Source organism: Ursus americanus, chromosome 24 (genome assembly GCF_024610735.1).
Source record: "Ursus americanus isolate L20-20 chromosome 24, mUrsAme1.1.p, whole genome shotgun sequence".
Lineage (NCBI taxonomy): Eukaryota > Metazoa > Chordata > Mammalia > Carnivora > Ursidae > Ursus > Ursus americanus.
Genome location: NC_142150.1, coordinates 6,588,878 through 6,610,290, shown reverse-complemented (window position 1 = coordinate 6,610,290; position 21,413 = coordinate 6,588,878). Strand labels below are relative to the sequence as shown.

At 50.7% G+C, this 21,413-nt stretch overlaps 1 protein-coding gene across 9 annotated transcripts in view; it reads left to right on the top strand.

Moving 5' to 3' along the window:
* The first annotated feature begins 521 nt into the window (after window positions 1-521).
* Window positions 522-21,413, top strand: part of PLEKHA7 (pleckstrin homology domain containing A7) — a 232,005-nt gene continuing 211,113 nt past the window's right edge. For 5 of the 9 annotated variants that reach the window (XR_015721534.1, XR_015721535.1, XM_045796579.2 and 2 more), the window contains exons 1-3: window positions 524-805; window positions 922-998; window positions 1,093-1,150. Coding sequence is in view for 7 of the 9 variants with exons in the window: in XM_045796579.2 (XP_045652535.2) it covers window positions 585-805; window positions 922-998; window positions 1,093-1,150 (356 nt within the window). In the remaining 2 variants the exon portion in view is untranslated. Of the gene's footprint in view, window positions 806-921; window positions 999-1,092; window positions 1,151-21,413 lie in introns of all 9 variants that reach the window. The other 4 variants (XM_045796588.2, XM_045796585.2, XM_087855330.1 and 1 more) reach the window with 3 other exon arrangements.

Below are 21,413 nucleotides of genomic sequence, written 5' to 3'. Positions count from 1 at the left end.
TCGGGGCTGTGTATGGTGTATGTGGGGAGAACCTGCACCCTGCTGCTTCATATGCGAGCTGCAAACCTGGGAAAATGAAATCATGCTTGACCTGCCATTAATAATAGAGCACCTGCTCCAGGCCAGGGTCCAGTTAAGCACTTTACACCACTGTAACTTCATATAATCTGCACAACAATCCCTTGTGGCACTTACTGGTAACTTTATTTTGCAGAGGAAGGTACAAACCGAGGCTCGAAATATGGATGCCACCTGTTTAGGTTTGCGTGGTTCAGAAAGAAGTACAGTTCCCGGAGGCAGAAGGTTTGTCATGGGGGTCGGGTGGGGTTCCCTGGAGCATTCGGGGCACACCTTGTTTCCGGAGTTTGCTCGCGGCGCCCCGAACACGGCCCTCGGCCCCGCCTGGGGCTCCGGGCCTCAGGGGCCAAGGGGCGCGTGGCGGGCGCGCCGGGGCCGGCGGGCTGGGGGCGGGGAAGGCGCGGGGACAAAGGCCGCGGCCACCGCGCTCGGGTCGGCCCGTGCGGCGGCGAACTCCGGCGGCCGTGCCGGGACCCGGGACTCCAGGGACGTCGCCGCCGGCCGCGATGGAGCGCCGCCGGCCGCCGCCGGGGCCCGCGCAGGCCGAGCCCGCCGTCCCGCCGCCCCCTCCTCCCCCTCCCCCGCCTCCGCCCCCTCTCCCCCGCCCCGCGGCGGCCGCGGCAGCTCGGCGCTCGGCGAACATGGCGGCGGCGGCGGTCGGGCGGGACACTTTACCTGAGCATTGGTCCTACGGCGTGTGCCGGGACGGCCGCGTCTTCTTCATCAAGTGCGGCGCGGGCAAGCGGGCACGCGGGCGTGGGCGCGGGGCCGGGCGGGGTGCGGGGCCGGGCGGGCGCCCCCCGGAGCGGCCGCGGCGCTAACAGGTGCGCCTCTTTCCCGCAGTGACGAGCTCCGCTGCACGACCTGGCTGCACCCGCGCACCGGAGAGCCAGTGAACTCGGGCCACATGATCCGCTCAGGTGGGAGCCGGGCCGGCGGGGCGGGGGGCAGCGCTCGGGGGGGTGCGCGCCTGGGCGGCTCAAGTTTGACCCGACTTTTTTGGCGTTTCCGCAGACCTGCCCCGCGGCTGGGAGGAGGGCTTCACGGAAGAGGGAGCCAGCTACTTCATCGAGTGAGTGACCCGGGCGCCGCGCTCGCACCTGTGCGGCGGGCTCCGACCGGTTCCCGCCGCGCGCCCCCGCCCTCCGCCTCCCGCGCGGGTCCCGGGCGAGTTGGCGCGCACAGCGCGGCGGCCGCACCCCTGTGGGGTTTTGTGTGCCGGAGTTGTGCGGCGGGCTCCGGGAGAGGGGCGGCGGGGTCCGCATCTCCGCGGGGGGCCCGCAGTCCGGGCCACAGAGGGGGCGGGGGCCGCAACCTACCCCCGGGTCCTGCAGTTGGACGGGATTCGGGCGCTGGTGTGAGGGGCCGGACACGCCTCCCCGCCGGGGTCCCGGGCAGCTCCGACCCCGGCTGTGCCCCACCGGGGTGGGCGGGGGTGGGGAGAGTGGAACTACGAGTTGCGTCCGGGGTCTGGGAACTGGGGGCTGGGAAGTGGGGAGTAGAGACGGAGGGAATCTCGTGTGGGGAGGACTTTGGTTTCCGATGTCTTTCTCTGGGATGGTGGTGGAGAGTCGGAGCCGCACCTCCCTGGCCATCCAGAGCGCGGGCCTGCGGGGGGAGGTGGGGGGTGGGGAGGGAACCCATCAGCCAATAATATTCCTCGAACACCGCGCGTCTGGGAAAGCCGGTGCTCCGCGGGGCAGTCACTTCTGGCTCCACTAGTCAAGCGGTAGTTGTTCAGAAAAGGCCCGCGAGCGTTGCGCCGCTAGCCAGGTTACCCCAGACCTGGCGCTGGGGACCTGAAATCGCGGGGCAGTGCGCTAGGGCGCCGCCCAGCCGCGAGCATTAGTATGGCCGTTACTTTCCCGCTCCGGCGGGTAGCGGGCGGGTACCTGTGTTGCTGCGTTTCTGTGTAACGCTCTGCGTGCTCGGCAGTCAGCTCGCTGAGGTCAGAAGCTGCTTTTGGTCCTGTGCCCAGTGCCTGGCACGAAGTAGGCACTCGGTAAATCTTTGTTTACGGAATGAATGAACTTGCCAAGGTCTGGACGGCGGTCTGACAAGTGCTATTACTTTTGGGGGCCGTGAGTCAGAATTCCTTTCTTCACCACCTGGAAACACTACTAGTCCGTACTGGGGCAGCCTCATCGAAGCTCGATGGTCACAGAAAGTCCTGGATCCTTCCTCCCTAGTTTGGGCTCTTGTAGGATGTTTGAAATTCTGGTGGATGAGATTTATACAAGTGGACACTAGGACTGTGGCTGGAGTCCTCCCTCACGTCTGTGTGTGAGAGAGAAGTTGGAGAGCTAAGACCTCAGAACCTGTCAGTCAGTGGGCCTGTCTGGGCATAACTGCATTCACTGATATTTATTAGATTTCTCCTTGTGTGCCACGCATTGTTCTAGGCATTGGAAACTCAGAAATGAATGAGGCAGATAACATCTGGATGCTCATGGAGTTTGCAGTCTGGTAGGGAGAGGGAGCAAAAAATAAATTTAAAGATCAAGAATAGTGTCAGCGGTAACTACCATGCAGAAAATTAAAATAATGTGATATCAAGTGACTGGGTGGTCATTGGTGGTGTTTCTGAATAGGTGACATTTAAGGTAAAATTTGAATGAGAGGAAAGAGCCATCCTTGTGTTGATGAGATGGCCAAGCATTTCCAGAAGAGACCAGCCAGTGCAAGGGCTTTAAGGCAGAAAAAGCTTCAGGTTCAGAGTGGAGAGGCCAGTGTGGCTGGAATATGGTGAGCAAGGGAGAAGGTCGCAAGAGAAGAGGTTACAGATAGGAGAAAGCAGATGGTGTAGGACTTTATGAGCAGGGTAAGGGATTTTTAAACTTTATTCTAAGCCCAGTGAGAAATCACTGGAGGGTTTTAAGTGGGGGACCAATGTGGTTTGATGTGCATTTTTAGAAAGATCATTCTCCCTGTTGTAGAGTGGGCTGTATGTAGGTGGGCAGCTGTAGTGGGCAGGATAGCAGTAGCAGGCTGTTGCTGTTGACTGAGCGTGTAACACTGGAGATGCTTTCATCTGAAGTGGTCAGATCAGGCTTGATGATTTGGACGTAGTCTGTGAGAGAGAGAGGAGTCAAAGATAACTCCCAGAGGCTTAAGCACCTGAATGGATGGAACTCATATCATCAGATGGGAGGGTTGGGAGGAGGAGCAGGCTTGGAGTGGGGGAGAGCATGAGAGCCTGTTCTGACATTTGAGATATGAGTATGTCCACTAGTCAGATGCATGGATCCTGAAGCTCAGGAGAGAGAGAGGACTGCAGAGGTCTATTTGGGTATTGTAGGTGGTGTTCAAGGCCACAGCATTAGTTGAATTCACCTTGGAAGAGAGTGTAGACAGTAAAATGACCTAAGCCTTGGGACATAGCAGCATTTAGAGGTTGGGAAAAGAGGTGGATCCAGCAAAGGAGACTGAGGAGATAGGAGGAAACCCAGTAGAATGAGGGGTTCATGAAAGCTTAAAGGACAGAACCTGACTGGAGTAGGTGGAGGGGAAAATATGGGGCGCGGAATTGGGGTCAATAAGCATAGGTGAATCTTTTAGGCAGTTTTGTTATGAAGCAGGTTTGAGACATTAGCTGAGAATTGGGGAGGTTGTGGGTTTGAGGTGGGGGTGGAGGTATCTGTTTTTTAGTGGGAGAGAGTAGAGCATGTTTTGTTCTGCTGGGAATGATCCAGTACAGAAGGAGAAATGGATGATGCAGGAAAGAGATGGGACAGTTCCTGGAGCAGTGTTAGTGACAAGGTGAGAGGGCGGGGATCTGGGGATCCCAGGCTTAGGTCTCAGGGGTCCTAGCTGGGAACAGGGCCTTTCATTCATTTGATGGGAGGGAGGGCTGCCCATTCCAGAGCCCGTGCTAGAGGCCAGTAGGTTCGATGAGGGGAGACATGGGTGTTCCTGTCTGACGGTATCTGTCTTTACCATGAAATACTAGGCTAAGTCTTGACTTGGGGGACTTGAGGGCTGGGTAGGCCTCTGTCAGCCATTGCCACAGCCTCCCGACCATCCTCTCTTTTGTTGACTCTTCTGTGGTGACTCTATGAAGTCCCTAGTGATTATCCTATAGCAAGCTCTGGCTCCCCACCCCCAGGGTCCTTCTAGGCCTAGGGGAAAGCAGTCGCCTTCTGAGACAACTTCTTGAGAGACTGAAGGGTTTGGGAGTAATTGTTCTCCTTTTGCTCACATAAAAAATGCTTTGCTTTAGTCGGTCAGCTTTCTGAGATTTGTTCTGATCATTTCTGAATGTTCTTTTTTTTGGGGGGAGGAATCCTCCTCTAATATGCCTCAGTTAGAAGGACAAAGCATCGGCGTAGCTGGGTTTATTTTCCCCGATGGATCCTTGGTCTGGAAGGTTGTGTGAGGTTTTTAGGGTGCATCAGGTGCTCCTGGTATTTAGCAGATGTTTGATCTCTCCAGAGCACCTGCCTACCTTTCTTCCTTTTCTTTTCTTTTCTTTCTTTCTTTCTTTCTTTCTTTCTTTCTTTCTTTCTTTCTTTCTTTCTTTCTTTCTTTCTTTCTTTCTTTCTTTCTTTTCATACAGGGTTCTTTAACCTTGCTGTACATAAGAAAACCCAGAGTTTTTTTTTTTTTTAAAAAGCCCCCAAATGGGGCTTGAACTCATGACCCTGAGATCAAGAGCCTTATGCTTTACCAACTGAGCCAGCCAGGCACACCCCCGCCCCCCCCGCCACCGAGTACATGTCTTAAAGCAGAAAAACTCGAGCTAGGGCTGGTGAATTTTGATTTTGATTTCTGCACTTGGGTTCAGTTTTGGATTAGGGGAAATACATAAAGGAATCTACTCCTGGATCTCCTAATTCTAGACTGGGTGATGCTGATATCCTCTTTAAGAAGACTTACATACTCTAGGGGCGCCTGGATGGCACAGTTGGTTAAGCATCTGCCTTTGGCTCAGGTCATGATCCCAGGGTCCTGGGATCGAGTCCCATATTGGGCTCCCCGCTATTGCCTGGCACTCCCCCTGCTTGTGCTTTTTCTCTCTCTCTGTCAAATAAATAAATAAAATCTTAAAAAAAAAAAAAGAATATCCTTAAAGTGGGGGGCCTGGGTGGTGTAGTTGGTTGAGTGTCCGGCTCTTGGTTTTGGCTCACGTCGTGATCTTAGGGTCGTGAGACTGAGCCCTGCGTCAGGCTCTGCAGTGTCCGCACTCAGCGTGGTCTGCTTGGGATTCTCTTTCCCTCTCCTGTCCCCTCCCTGCTCATCTGCGAGTTTGCTTCTCCCTCTGCCCCTCCCTCTGCTCATGCTCTCTTTCTCTTTTGCTTTCTCTCTCTCTCAAATAAATAAAATGTTAAAAAAAAAAAGGAAGACTTATACTCTAAAACTTTTCCACTTTCTCATGAGTCTCTTAGCCAGGTAGCGAGATATAATACTAATGGAGATAACAGTGTCATTAACAGCAGCAGCAATAACAGTAGTAGCAATTATGTAATAGCCTCATCTTTTCCAGTCTTTGAAAAATGCCAGGAACTGTTTTGTCACTATTATGTGATTTAATTCTCACAATTTGATGAGGTAGGAACAGTTACTAGTTTCATTTTACTGATGTGGAAACTCATAAGAATCCTGGGCATTCCAACAGCAAAGGGCAGTTGGCTTTTTCCGGTACCTTTTCTTACTTGGTTTTTGTAACAGCAGAAGAGCAGAGATTATCGTATTCTTCAGATGATCAAACTCCGGTCTATGGAGGTTCAGTGATTTGTCTGGAGTGCTTAGAGCTGGGACCAGAAAGTAGGTCTTCAGTCTCTAATATGGTACCCATGGTAGTGGGGTGGCTTCTGCCCCAGGTCACAGATGTGAGGCAGCATTGGTATTTGAAGGAGCCTTGTACCAGGTGCCATTGCTCCGAGTCAGGCTGCCCAAGGCTCACAGGGCCAGAGTCCTTCTTTGCATTTGCTGGGGATTGAGGCGCCCCAGAAAGGCAGCAGCCCTTGGTCTCCTGAGCTGATTGGTGGTGGTATCAGTCTTTGGTTCATAAGAAATGGAAGACATTAATTATTAATTAGTAAAAGCAGTGTGGCAGACACAGCCTTTTCGAATGTGAGACCCATGAGGGTAAAGTTCTAGAGCAGGCCTTAGGAGCAAGAGTCTTACACTGGGCTGGTTTTTGGGGGGTCTGTGGCACCCCGTGGGTTGGGTTCTCCCTGCAGCAGGCTTTGAATAGGTCCTGAGTCATTAAAGAGGATGCATGGAGAGAGGAGGGGTCTTAGCCACCCTGCCTGTGCCAAGGCGGCTCCTTGAAGCCTGGTACCCTGTTCTGCATTTCAGAGACATCGGTACCCAGCCCAGCGTTGGGCTCTGAGTGGGCACTTGGTATTTATTGAAGCAGTAGTGTCTTAAGGGACTCAGTGAGTTTAGTAGGTATTCCAGATTTTGGAAAACTTGTTGGGGAGGAGATCAGGGTTGGGGAAGACTGGGCAAGGTGAAAGAAGCAAAGCAACCAGGAACCATGCCTGTCAAGGCTGGTGCTTGAATCTCAGCCTTCTTGGATATAGTTGCTTGCTGTCAAGAACAGCACTTGAGGTAGGAACCCAGCCTCCTCTGGCTCCTTCACCCCATAACCTCACGCTCTGCATCTGGGGAATGGGTCATCTGTTGGTTCTTTGCCTCCCTGGTTGCCAGGTCCTGGTGTTTTCTGTGACTTGGCTCCAGGGTCCTGGTGGGAAGCAGCTGATTATGCAAGGTTCCTTTAAGTTCCTCAGTTTTAGCTTTGGAGACTTGCAGGCCATCCTGTGTAGGTGCCATTCTCCTTGTGGGTGTGCAGCCCCAAGTGAGGCCAGTGAGGCTCTTGGGAAAGACAGTTCTGAGGCTTGGAGCAAGACTGACTTTCCCCTCTCTAGCCCTTCGGACCGCAGCAGGTCCTGCCTGGCTACATCATTTGCAGGACTCAGTGCAAAATAAAGTGTGGGGGTACTTGCTCACAAAGCCGGAAGAAGTGCCACTCAAGGTATTTAAGTATTAAAAACTTTTTCTTTTCTTCTGTAGTTTTTTCTTCAACTTCTCATGGTGTTTTTTATTTGCTATTCAAAGTTATTCTAAATTAAAAAAAATCAAATTACTAGCATGACTCTCAGGTTCATGTCTGTATTGTGAAATATTTTTTTCTGAATTCAGAATGCAGTATTCTGAATGCAAACATCAGGGCGATGACCTTGTGCACTGAGCCGCCGCCACCATGCCCACTCCAAGCACCACAAGACAAGAGTACTGGTGCTCAGGCTCTCCTGGACAGGAATGAAGAGCAGGGAGGCTGGATGGAGCTTGGGGCTCTAGGTGGCTGGGAAGAGGCAGTTAAGAACATGTCCCGTGGAGGCAGGGAGTGGGGACAAGGCACGAGCCAAGACTTTAAACCTTCTTCAGAACGGTTACTGTGCTAGAGATAATGCTAAGTATCTGGAGCATGTTTTTGTATTCAGGAAACCCATTTTCTCTGAAATTAAAGGGAAAGCGGAATTGGGGAATGAAGGCTGAACCAGGGACGACAGAATGTCCATGGGGGTTCCCAGTGGGCTGTAGGCACCAAGTATGGAAGGTCCTTTGGAAAAGTCTGTCAATACTGGAAGGCCCGGGAATGTGCCCTCTTGAGATTTAATTATGCCATCACCCAAGGGACAGTCTTCCAGGCCCCCCTACATTTCCTGTCTGCCACATTTTTCTCCCCAGATAAATATTGAACTTCATGTTAGTGAAATTTGTCTTGTAGAGTGCCAAACTGTTTGTTCATTCATTTGCCCTCTTTCTCATTTGTCATCTTTCTCATTGCTGGGAACAGCAGTCCCAGAAACTTTATTTCAAACCAGAAAGCAACAGTTCTGCAAAGAATTTCTGGGAAACGGCAGCTCACATCTATTTAAAATGGAAATTCTGAAACCTCTTGTTGAAGGTTAAGAAAAGCTTCTCCCAGCTTGGCCAGTTTTGGCATAATCCCACACTTTACGTTTCATTTCCTGGTTGTTTTATCAAGAGTGAAAACTGGCTCAGGGATTGAAGTGTTAGGTCCCGTACAAAGGGAACAACAGCGGTGTTGTGCAGAAAGCAGAAGGAAGGATTAGGAGCCGTGATTTGTACCACGCTCTCAAAACCATCCCAGAAAAGATCTGGGAAAACCTCTTTAAGAAAAATGGTTGTGAGTTGCTCTTAAGGCTCTTCACCCCTGTGAGAGATGTGCTTCAGAGAAAGGACAGGGGTGGGTGGTGAGGAGGGGTGCTATCCCCAATTTCCAGTGCTGTGTGTATGGAGGGGGGTGGTGGAGTTTTCATGTGTATTGATTGTCCATTCTCTTGGTATTTGTGGGAGTAAACTTTGGGCTTCTTAAATTAGGGCTTCAGAAAAAGGAGTCTCTTTGAAAAAGCACATCAGAATGTGGACTCTAGTGATTTAATGAGGTGCTTGCTCCACTTTTCCCATCTCTTCAGAAGAGAGCATGGGTTTGAATCTCTGCTCAGTAAACTGGCATGGGTCTTACGTCAATACTGGCAGAGGGAGAAACATGGAGGAATATGGTTTTGTTTGCCTGTTGCCTTTAAATGGCTGTCAAAACATTTGTTTCTGATTTTCTGAAATGACAAGTGTTTTGGGTTAATGTTTTATTGTTTACAGAGCGCTTCATGAACATATCTGGTTGGAGGCTCACAGTTACTGCATTTTTCAGTGCAGAAAAGTGGGCTCAGAGGGATAAAGGGACTTCCGAAAGCCTCATGCTGTGTTAGTTCAGTCTTTTCAGAGTTCAGAGAAGACATGGACATGTTGTTGTCTCAGACAAGGGCTTCTCAGACTTCTCAGCCACAGCTGAATGACAGAAGAGGATGAACTCCCCTGGGAGATTGGATGGTAGAAAACGTCGTCAAAATGTGGGTACTATCCAAAAATTCATGTAGTCTTGACCCTCAATTTAACTTATTATAAAATCCCTTCCCATATCTTCCATTAAGATCAGTGCTTTGGTGGGACGTATCATGTTTGTCGTATGGCTTTGGTTTTCCTAGACAGAAACACGTGCTCCCGGGACACCCAATTCCCCTGTTCAGTCTAAGGGACCAGGGTAATGTGGGGAGATGGCTCATTGGCTTTCCAGCCTCTCTGGGCTGTGTCTCCAAGATGTACAGCCTCTGAGGAAGACGTCAGCAGCTGTTGAGACCTCGGGGCATCTTTTGAGTTGTGCCAGACCACCCCTCTGTCTCCCGGTCACCTGGATGCTGCCTGGGTTTTTCTGGAAGCCAAAGCCAGCCAGGCAACTTCGTCGTGCAGAAAAATGCACAGGCGTTGTGTATGTGGTGGTAGTGTGTGTAAGGAGGTGGTTGCTGGGTAGGCGCATTGGCTCTGGATTCCCAGATTCTAATTCCAGTTCCACCAGTTACAGCTCCTTATCCTGGTAGGTTACCTACTCCCTTTAAGCCTCACGTCCTCACCAATGAAATGGGGATAAATGTGGGGATTACATGAATTAATTGGTGGAAAGGGTGCCTCGCAGGTGCCTGACACCTAGTAAATACCCAATAAATGTGAGCTCTTTGTACATCCATACAGCTATGAGATGGGGTGGAAATGTGAATTCTGAGTCTATTACATTCAGCTGCTGGTGGAGAAATCTGGTGCCCTTGAACTGGGGTTGCCTGGGTCAGGAGCATGCAAACTGTAGGACTCAACTCAGAATTTGAACCAGTAAAAACTGTGTAACCATTATGGTTATTAAAAGGATGTCCTCATTCTTGGGAAGTACTGACGCATTTGCTCTCCAATGGTTGAGAAAAATGGTGTGTCTGTGTGTCGGGGAGCAGATGTTAGAGCGGATGGAGCAACATGTTAACCATGGATGATGCTGGGTGAGGGGTGCTATTCTTGTATCTCTTCTCTAAGTTTAAAATGATTTTCAAATTAAAAGTTAAAAAAAACAACACTACCTTGACCATCAGGGCTATGCTGCCCCAGGGCCACAGGTACCTTGTCCAGGCTGCAGGGACCTGGGGACCAAGAGCCCAGGGTAATGAGGTGTGAAAATACTCCTGGGTTGGCTGTTTCCTGGGCATTCAGAAGGCTGCACAGATGTCCGCCCCTTAATCTGGGTGGCCACCTGGTTATCGGCTCTGACTGCTGAAGACAGACTTACTGTCTGGTGCTGCCTGAGCCCCAGATGTCAACAGTAATAATCTTCATGGTACTCTGTAGTTGAAAAACCCATACATTCCTTTTAGAGGCAGGTATTTTTATTAGCCTCATTTTACAGATCAAGCAGTGGAGGCTGGGGGAGGGACAGGGGTTAAAAGATCTTCCTGATGCCAGAGCAACAGTAGGCGAGCTGGGACTTAGAACCTGAGTCGTCTTGGCTCCAAATCTGTGCACTGTCTCTACCATGGTGTCTTCTGACTCGCATAGCCACTCCCTCTGTACTGAATCCTCCTGTAGGGTTATCCCCCCCAAATTGGTCCTCTGTACCTTCCCTGATGACCGTTTGGGCCTCCTTCAGAAAGTGATGCGTGGGTTGGATGGTCCCTAGGCAGGGCAGTGGGCAGGTCCCTGGTGCTTTGGGAGAGTGGCCCGCGCCCCACCTCCCCATGTCAGCTGACCACAGCTTAGGGGCTGATGAGCCTCTTAATCCTGCTTACAGCCAGGCTGTCTCTTTCAGGTTCTGCCAGGAGAGTGTTTCCAGCATCACAGCCAGTGTTCTCAGGGTTTCTCAGGGACTTTTTCTGCCAAGGCAGAGCCCTCACCCTCTCGATGTCTGACAGCTTGGAGTTAGCATGCAGTCTCTTCCAGGGGCTGCTGGCTACCTCTTGTACTTCCCTGGAACAGTCTGCACTGCAGGTGGGGTGCGGTGTGCTCGGGGATGCAAGGGGCAGAGGGCCCATTGAGGCCCTCTACCCAGGCCCCTGGCTGCATAGCCTCCAGCGTTCTTGCCCCCTGGGTGAAGTGGGAGGTGAGACAGTCTCCTTCCCGGGAGGAGTGGAGCCAGGAAGGTTAGATTAGTGCAGTCGCCTTTGCAGTAATCTTACCTTCTTCACTTGCAAACTGAGTTGTCTGTGTATGTTCACAGATGGAACCAGTAGGCCACCTTGAAGAGTGGTGAACATCTTATTGGAGGGGCAGTTTAATGAGAGGCTGGATGGGCTTTTGGTCCAGGATTCACCTGTTGAGACACCAGACTCTGATGAACCATCTGCTATATGCCAGTCTCCACACTGGGTGCTGTGGAGAGAAATGCACATCATCATCTCTGCCTTCCAGCAGTGCCAGTCCAGGAGGGGAGAGGGAGACTGGACAACTTCAGTATAGGTGACAGGGGCTGGGGGCCCTGAGGACGGGGCCCTAGGGAGCTTCAGAGGGTGAGTATGAGGAAGGCCAGGCATCTGTGGAGCAGAGCAGTGCGCAGCCCGAGGCAAGAGAGGCCAGTGGAGGAAACTGGAAGGAGTTGGGGGTGGGGGCGAAGGTAGAGTATGTGTGTGCTTGTCTGCGTCTTGAAGAGGCTGGTGCTGAGTTGAGGCATAGGGACTGGTCCTGGATAACACCCTTCACCAGTAGTAGCTGGGCTTCAGGAGAGTGGTATAATTGGGGATCTTGCCGTAGGGGGTCCCCAACTCCTGTGTCTGAGGGGTGCTGCTGCGTGGGGCTTATAAAACATGAATTCTGGAGTCTGAGTACTGGGGTTGAAATCTTGGCTCTGCTGCCAGCGTGGACAGGTCACTTAAACCTCTCTGTGTCTTCAGATGTTTCTTCATCTGTAGAATAGGGACAACGACTGTACTGTCGGCTTAGAATAGTACCTCACAAATCTCACAGGCTATGTAAGAATTAACCATTATCATTACTACTTCTAGAAAGGAAGCCCCTTCCTGTGATGAAGTGAAGTGTGGCACAGTCAGCAGAGAGCTGTGGTTCATTGTCTTTGGGGAAATCTCCCGAGATCAGGCTAGCAGGAGGGAGAAGTGTGTTTTCTTGTCGAGACTTGTCCTTAAAAGGAAGCTGGGCACTAAGTCATTGGTGCCTAAATACCAAAGAAACGATTCTTCATCTTTGAAGCCCTGTGTGGCTGTATCCAACCAGAGAGAAGTTGAATAAGTTTCTTGTACTTATGATCAAGACATTTTCCAAATGGGCGGTTTTGATCTCCTCCCCTTTCATCCTCCACCCCCACCCCCTGGGGAGAGGGTTCCCTGGTGTTAGTATTAGTGTTTGCATTGCCCAGCAGGGCATCTAGCTCTTTTTTTGGAGGTAGTGACCCTGGTGTCTACGCCAGAACACTTCATGAAGGAGTAGTAAGGGTGGACGTGAAGTAGAAACTGTTCTAGAATGCCGAGTCAGAACTTCTAGAGGGTGGACCTGGGAATCAGCATTATTACAAGTTCCATGAGTGGTTCTGTGGATGCCAAAAGTGGAAACGTCTCAGAGCTTCAGCTTCCCCACAATAATGATATTGTGCAATAATGATAATGCTGCTTTCCTTTCTGGTGTTATTGAGAATTTACTGAGACTCTGATGTGATGGCCTGTCTGCAGCTCCGTTAGGCACTTGGTAGGTGTTCACGCGTTGCGAGCCATTTCATTTACAGAAAGCCCTCTGTTGGAACTGATTGGATGACGCTCTGGGAAGGCCCTGAGAAAGTGTCAGTAGGCACAGCTCTCTGTTAATGCCCACCCTGTTACCCAGAGTAGATCGCTGGCCCCTGGTGGGCCTCTGGTTTCCCCCATGGAGATTGGGCATGTGTTGCCATTCCCTCTGCCCAGACAATGCTGGCGGTCCTAGAGGTAGACAGTAGGGCTGGTCATGTGGGTAAGCACTGAGTGGGGACTACATCTGCCTACGGGGGTGGGTTGGCACATCCGCATCTCAGAACTCCAGGACTACTTAGCGATCCTTCTGAGGGCAGAGGAAGGCCTGGAGTAGGGGTGTGTTATTCTGAGTGATGGACGTTGAAAGCCAGAGCCGGCAAGCACACTGCAATTAAGTTGAGAAATGGGAATGCTACTCTGCGTGGGAGAATAGATGTGTCCTGGTGAGCAGTGGTGATGATGAGGGAGTTGTAGAGGTGTCTGGTGTTGCTGTCGCCCCTGAGCTGGTCCTGAGGGAGATGGAGCAGGGGCAGGACTGTGACTCAGGGCCACGAATAGCTCACCAGCTCCTTGGGAACAGTGTCAGGCACAGAGCCAATCCTCAACCAAATTGGTGTGGGTTGGTTGATCTGACATTTGGCATGACCTCCTTGACATTGGCAGACATACAAGGAGAGAGAGTTGATTGGAATTGGGAGTAAATCGCGACTGTAGGCTGACCACAAAGTCCATGGTCAGGATCCCTGGGAGGGAAAAAGGTTTCTTTCCTTGCCTACGAAATTGTTGGGAGAGATTTTTTTCTCAGCACATTGTGACCTGGGGATTTAAAGAAATGGAAGAATGCTGTGAAGCTGAAGATCTCTAATCACCGTGCCCATTAATGCATTTCTAAATGGAATTGGTGGTACCCGAAATTACGTCCATTTACCGAGGCTTTGAATAATTACATTTTTTGAGCCCTGGTGTGTGGGCGGGAGCTGGAGAGCTGCTCCGTCGGCTTCTCTCAGCCCTCCGCACCTGAAAATGCATAGATGTGTTTGTGTGTTTGGCACCAGATGGTTTATAAAACTCAGTGGGGATATTAATTCTTTGGGGTGGAGGAAAGTAATTGGCTTCCTACTCTGTGAATAGGTAGATATTTAAATTAGAATCCAAAGCACACTCTTTTTATTTCAAAAGCTCCATGTGTCTGAGGAGCCCAGCGATTCTAGATGTAATGACTGTGTTGTGGACGATGTCCCTGGGCCTTTTGAGGCTGCTCCTTGGGGCCGCGGGACTGGTTGGTGCTGATTGTCTTCTTGAGTCCGTGGAAAGGTTTGAGAATTTGTTTTTTTCTTTAAGGTCTGTGTTGGATTTGGCTTGGTTTTGGGGTTCAGTGAGTGCTAGGACAGAGGGCCCGTCACACCGAGAAGCCAGTTGCTTTTGTTGAGTCCTTATTTGGTTGTTTTACAAATGTTTATCTAGTGCTCACCACGGGCGTTGTTTTAAGGGCTTAACAGACATGGGCTCATTTAATCCCACTACCGACCCTATGAGGTAGGTACTTATCCTCATTTTACATGAGGACTGTGAGGCCCAGGCAAGTTAGAGAACTTGCAGCACTGGTGAGAGGGGGCAGGGCGGGGATCATCCCCAGCTGCCCCTAACTGGTGGTCTCCACGCGCACTTTGCCTGCGTGGCTGCTTCCACCGTGCTGCAGTGCATAGGGGAGCTGTAGGGCTGCGATTGGGCTTGCAGGCTTGGCGGCCCAGCTTTGTGGCTGTGGAGCTCAGGTGAGTCATTTGACCTCTGAACAAACCGGGGCGGAGGCCGGTATCTCTCCCATGGGTCCTTTGTTGTGGTTAAATGAGAGTAATACAGACAGGCCCCCACTTATAATGGTTCACCTTATGATTTTTTGACAGGACGGTGGTGGTAAAGTGATACTCATTCCCTAGACACGATACTTTGAATTTTGAGTTTTGATCTTCTCCTGGGTTAGCGATAGGTGTTGCGACATTGTCTGGTGATGCCGGGCAGTGGCAGTGAGCACAGCCCGCAGTCAGCTGTGAGATCATGAGGGTAAACAACCAATGGACTTACAACCATTGTTTTTTGTTTTTTGTTTTGTTTTGTTTTTACTTTCAGTACAGGATTCAATACCTTACACGAGATTTTCAGCACTTTATTATGGGCTTGGTGTCAGATGATTTTGCCCAACCGTAGGCTAGCCTAAGTGTTCTGAGTACATTTGAGGTAGGCTAGCCTAAGTTATGGTGTTGGATAGGTTAGGCGTATTGAATGCATTTTTAACTTTGATATTTTCTTTTTTTTTTTTAAAGATTTTATTTATTTATTTATTCGACAGGATAGAGACAGCCAGAGAGAGAGGGAACACAAGCAGGGGGAGTGGGAGAGGAAGAAGCAGGCTCATAGTGGAGGAGCCTGATGTGGGGCTCGATCCCAGAACGCCGGGATCACGCCCTGAGCCGAAGGCAGACGCTTAACCGCTGTGCCAGCCAGGCGCCCCTAACTTTGATATTTTCGATTTACAACAAGTTTATCAGGATATAACCCCACTGTAGGTTGAGGAAGTATGGACATGTGAAATACTCAATTCTCAGAGCACAGTATAGTTTAGCAAATTTAATAAGTGTTTCCATGAATGCTTTTCTCTGTAATGGCTGATTGGTCCAAGCATATTTGGGTAATTCCTTGGCTTGTATCTCACAGCAACTCTTATCTTCAGATATACACCGAGGGTACTTGTGTATACTGTTCCAGTTCAGACTTTCAGTTACAGGCATTTTCTAATAGAGGACACGGAACATCCTGATGCGTTTCGCTGAGGGTTAAAAATGTCCAGCTGTGCTTGCTGTTTGTAATGACTGCTGTATCCTAATTATGACGTTGACTGTTACAGCTGAGGAGCTTATTAGGCAGTTTGGATATAGTTGCAGCAAAGATCGTATCCGACCCAAGCTCTGGCTTGCTTCCCCTGGGCATGGGGAGACATAGCTCTGGTAATAATGGAAAAATGAAGAGGGGAGGCTGGATTCAGTTTAGCCTTTGCTGTGTACTGGCACCATATTTGTTTCACTCAGGGGAAGTTCAGGGAGCCCAGGGAGCTGGTGAAGCAAGATACCTGCACAGCTTCAGGTGATAGGACGGTCAAGTGGCGTGTGACTAAGTGTCAGGTAAGTAGTGTGGATGAGGCATGGAGAGGAATGTCCAGGAGGAAACAGTTCAGGGGTTGGAGGAGTCACGGAAAACTTGGGGGGGCGGTTATGAGTTGGGATTGGGTGGGGACAAGAGAGGGAGTGGGTGCTTCAGGGGACAGCATTCAACATCAGGGTCCCTTCATTTAGCAGACTTTTACTGAGCGCCGCTGTCTGGGCACTGGATACCAAAATGAGTAAGGCAGGCTGGAGAACATAGTATTGAGAGGCACAGTGGCCCTTGGGAGCATGGTGTGGTGCGGGATTGCCTGGGTTTGAATCCCTGCCCTGCCACGTACTAGCTTATGGATCCTGAGCAAGTTAGATAACGTGGAACATCAGTTTCTTCATCTGTAAAATGGGAATAATCATGATTGTGCTGGAGATTAAATGAGTTCATATAAAGTACTCAGAATAGTCTTAAACGTAGAAAGTAGTCCTGTGTGTTGGCTGTTTATTATCCTAGAACGTGACCTCCACGAGGGCAGGAATTCTCTCTCTCGGGTTCACTGCTATGTTGCTGGCTCTCAGATGCTCTCTGGTACATAGTAAGCCTTCAGTTAATGAATCAAAGTGCCATTGGTGTCATCCAGGAACCTGGAAGCCTCACCTGTGGTGGGGACACAGACATGTGGACAGCTAGACGATACTGTGCAAATGACTTGATAAGGAGAGCATGGGGACTGGAGGGGCACAGAGGAGGGCTGGCCAGGAAAGGCTTTCTGGTGGGGAAGGGGAGCCTGAGCTGGACCTTGGAAAGCAGGGATTTGTTGGATGACAAGAGGGAGTTCGGCTGGGAGAGGAAGCAGCATGGGCAGAGCAGTAAGAGAATACGACTCGTTCAAGACGTTGGAAGAGGGAGAGGAAGGAGGCGCAGAAAAGGGCTGCTCCGAGGAGCTGCGGCTCCGTCCTGAGGGCAGTGTGCATCCAGGCACGAGCAGGGCCGTGACTGGGGCCCCACCATGGTTGTGCGGGAGGAGAAGGGGATAGACTGGGGTGCTGGGCATCCGCAGAGGGGGGCTGGAGAAAGTGGGTTGGAGCCTGTGAGGGATCCCCCCAACAGGTGACGCGTTGGCCTCCAAAGGAGGAGAAGCTGGGTAACCCATACCGCTGCCTGGCAGCACTGCTGCCTTAAAATAGAAAGAGATGGAGATAAAGACTGGGTGGTGTGAGTGTCCTAGCGGTGACCTAGTTAAAACCTGACCCCCTGGAAGGGCGAGAGCCACCCTCACCCTCGCCCTGCTTACCTGGTCCCTCCTCAGCTCTGGGCGATGTGCGTAAGTCCTGTGGCGGGTGACCTTGGCCCCACCTGATTGCAGGAAGTCTGGTTCCCAGGCTGTGTACTCAGTGCTTCTAGGGGAAAGGGGTAGGGGTGGGGGTGCTGTGAGTAAGGGAAAGGAAGGGGAAGGAGCTGGAGTCGATCGAAGAAGACTTTGAGGAAAAACTCTTTATATTTAGGCTTTAGTTCCCCCACAGAGTATCATAATTCCTCACAGACTTCATGATTGACAGATAGTAACACTCTTCCCCTCCCTTGTCTCCCCACCCTGGCTCCTGACTTCCTTAAATGCCACCCAGAGATAGTGGGGAAGAGTAAACGTGGAGGCTGTCACTTTCTTAGGCCCACTGCCTCATTTTCCTTTGGTCTGTCTGATTTCTCTGAGGCCTTCAGGACTGACTTAGAGAGCTGATAATTCCCATGCAGGATCTGCTGAAGGTTCTTGAGCAGGACGTTTTAAACTTGACCTGGGGTTGTGAGTCTGACACACTGTGAAGATGGCCGGTGAAGGCGTGTGGAGTGGGTTCCTCTAACCATTGTGGCAGTGGTGTTTTTCTGGTCTGCAATCTGGTGTTGGGGGCGGTGCCCCGCATTTGTTTCTGTAATCACGTAACCACCATGTATTCAGCACCTACTGTGTGCTTACTGGCCCTTCTCGAGGGCCCTGTGAGGCTGGTGCCACCAGTAGGGAGAGCCCCTGGAGCTGAGAGCAGAAGCTGCCACCGAGCACCCATAGTGCTGGTTGTTTCTAGGGAGCTAGAGCCTGAGGCAATGCTTAAAATGGGTGGGACAGGGGCGCCTGGGTGGCTCAGTGGTTAAGCATCTGCCTTAGATGCCTTTGGCTCAGGTCATGATCCCAGTGTTCTGAGATCGAGCCCCGCATCGGACTCCCTGCTCAGCAGGAAGCCTTGTTCTCCCTCTCCCACCCACTCCCCCTGCTTGTGTTCCCTCTCTGCTGCCTCTCTCTCTGTCAAATAAATAAATAAAAATCTTTAAAAAAAAATAAAATGGGCAGGACATTTTGCTGAGCATGTGGGAGTGGGCTCCTGGTACTTAGCCTGAAAGGAGGGAGGAGTGTGAGCTGAGGGTCTTCCTAATGCCTCAGCTTCTTCTCATGGTGGGCAGGTGGGAAGGGTGGACAGGGTTGGCAGGGGCGAGGTGATGGCATAGAAGAGATTCAATAGGATCAGATCAAATCTCACTTATAAATATCACCAACATTTTTCACACATTTGTTTTAACCCTCACGGTAGCCCTAAAAGGTGTTATTCCCCCCACTTTATAGATGAGGATGCAGGGGCCCAGGGAGACGATACGTCCAGGGTCACACAACTAGGAGTGGTTAGTGTATTCTGATTCACCTGTTGGCCAGCTTTTGCACAGCACACATTTAAACTTTGTAAGAACCTTAGGTCGTATGTTACAATTCTCATTTGCACCTGTGGCTCTGAGACCCAGACTCAAAAGACTTACCCAGGGTCACACAGTGGGAGGTAGTGGAGCTGGGACTGGGACTCAGATCACCAAGCTGCCTCACTGGTGTCCTTGTGAAGGAGTTTTTCCACCTTTAGAAAACAGGAGCAGTTTGCCCATGAGCCACCCAGCCCTTTAGAGGCAGGGGGAAAGGGATGGTGAGTGCTGCAGGGAGAGACCCCTCCTGGCCAGGTGAGGGCTTCTGCACCTCTCTTCACACCCAAACCCAGAGTCACATGGCTTCCTGCCTGCCACTCTGCTGTCATGCACTTTCCATATTCGTATGTCTAGGCTGGGGCTCTGGAGACCAAATTCAGTTTGTCTTTTGGTGTACTCAGTACAAGTAGCTGGTAATGCCCAGGACTACTTGGCATCAGGCACATTTCCAGGGAACTTTTAAAATCCTGCCATCTCTACTTTGAAATACATCTAGAGTCAGATTGTACCCATGACCTGTTACCACCTTAGTCCACGCTCTTGTCATCTGTTGCCTGGACTGTTGCAATACCTTCCTTACTAGTCCCTGTGCTTCTCTCCCCCTCCCCCAGTACAGCAGCTAGAGATTGTTCTCCAGTGGAATTTGGATTATGTCACCCCTCTCAAACCACCTAAGGGCTCCCATCTCCCACACAGCAGAATCCTAGGTCCTCGAGGCTCTGCATCATCTGCTCCCACCCCTGCTACCCCTCTGACCTCATTTCTTCCTGCTCTCCTGCTGCTCTGCTCTAGCCATGTTGGCCTCCTTGCTGTTCCTCCAGCATGTGAGGCAACCAGCCTTCGGGCCTTTGCACGCACTGTGCTCTTTACCTGGAATGTTTTCCTAAAGATATTCCACTGGCCACTGCTCCCTCACTTCCTTCAGGTCTCTGCTCAGATATCACCTTTTCAGGGTGGCCTTTCTGGACTCCCCTCCCCCAGCATACTCTATTCCCTTAACTCTCTCTTTTTCTTTAGAGTTCTCAGTCAACCCAAATACATTATATTTTAATTTGTTTGTCTTTTCCACTAGAATTTAACGTCTTTGAAGACACAGAGAGTGTCTGTTTTAAGACTGTACCTCTAGTGCCTGAAACAGTGGTTGGAACAAGTAGGTGTTTAGAAAATATTTTTTTTAGATTTATTGAGATACGATTGACAAAAAAAATTGTATGTAATTAAGATGTACCCCTGATGTTTTGAGATTACACGTATATATGTATATATACATACACACACGCATATTGTGGAATGATCACAACTGAGATAGTTAACACATGCGTAACTTCTTATGGTTACTATCTTGGTGTGTGGTGAGAGAAGGTAATTGTTGAATGAATTTATTAAATGGTGCATTGAACCTGTGCTATTCTCTCTTGGGACTCTTTCTGAGAAGCTAGTCAGCCACTGAGTGGTGCCTCCCTGTACCCAAGGGAACTGTAGCCTGAAAGCAGAGGGATGGGCCTTGGGTCTGCTGGCTGGGGTGTCCCCAAAGACTCCTCTCCAGTCTGGGGATCACATGGCATTCTTATTTATCTCCATTCTGGCTTCCAGTCACTCCTTCTGGGGCATTTTCTGAAAAATCAATGTGTTCTGTCATGCTTATCCACAGTGACCACAGCAAATGAAAATGTGCTGGCTTACCAGCTAACCACTGGGAGTATTTGGATGCCCGTTGAGTTCCCAAAGCTGTACAGATCCTTGTGGCGGCCGGAGGAGATGCCATCCCGTACCTCGAGGTTCTCCCTGCGGAGCTGGATTTGAGCTGTGCCCAGGACAACAAAATGATTCAGAGCTGAGGGTGTACTAGGCTAGAAGGAAAGAAATCGAGGTCGAGTGAACCCCTATTGTGTGTCGTACACAGGCACGATGTTTACGTAATCGTCTCACACTGAACCTTGAGGTTCATGATTGTGTGCCCATTTGATGGGATGAGGAAATTAAGGCTCAGAAGTGATGGGACCAAGACTCTCACTGACTTCAGAGCCTTAGGGAGTAACTGGGAAAGGCTTTAAAGGGGAAATCACAACCTGGCTGTGAAGGACCATTAGTATTTGGGTCATGGGGACAGGTGGCATCGAGCGGCGGCACAGATCATGAGACAAGAGTGCTCTATTAGGTGTGGCTTAGATGATTTTGAGACAGCCTGCTGAATATGAACAGGTGTGTCCTTCTTTTTCCTATTATTAATTACCTGGGAACTGGGAGGGGATGTCTGTAATGAAGCCCTCGAGAGCTGGGGCTGGCGAAACCCTGGCATCACCCCTCCGCAACATAGGACGTATGCATCTTGGGGTCACCAGGGGCCATCCCAGACAATGCTCATCTGACTCCATGCAGCTCAGCCTGGCTCCAGAAGCAGGTGAGGGCAAACCTCACCAGTGTTGGAGGTCTTGTGGTTGGGGAAGGCAGAACGTGGCCATGTCCTGGGTGGGGGAAGAGCCCAGAGAAAGAACTGGGGACTGTGACCTTGGCTTCCCTGTCTGGGCGTGGGAGGTAGTGCTGGCCTGATTCGGTATGCAAGCCCTTATGAAGTAAATGCTTCTTGCCCCCCAGCTAGTGCTGGTGAGGTTGGAGCTGCTAAGAGGGCAGAAGGGGTTTCTATCTTGGTATCAGTTTAATCAACTTGTTCACACAGTCATTTGCTCATCACAGTTTATTAGCTCCTGCTCTGTACCAGATGGCACCATGCCAGATTCTGGGGCTACAAAGACAAGGATGTCTTCAAGGAATTCATAGTCCAGCATAGGGAGAGACAAACCAAAGATGATCTTCAGGGGGTAAGGGCTGTGGGACAAGAAGACAGCCTGGGGCCGTAGCATGGTGCCAAAGGCC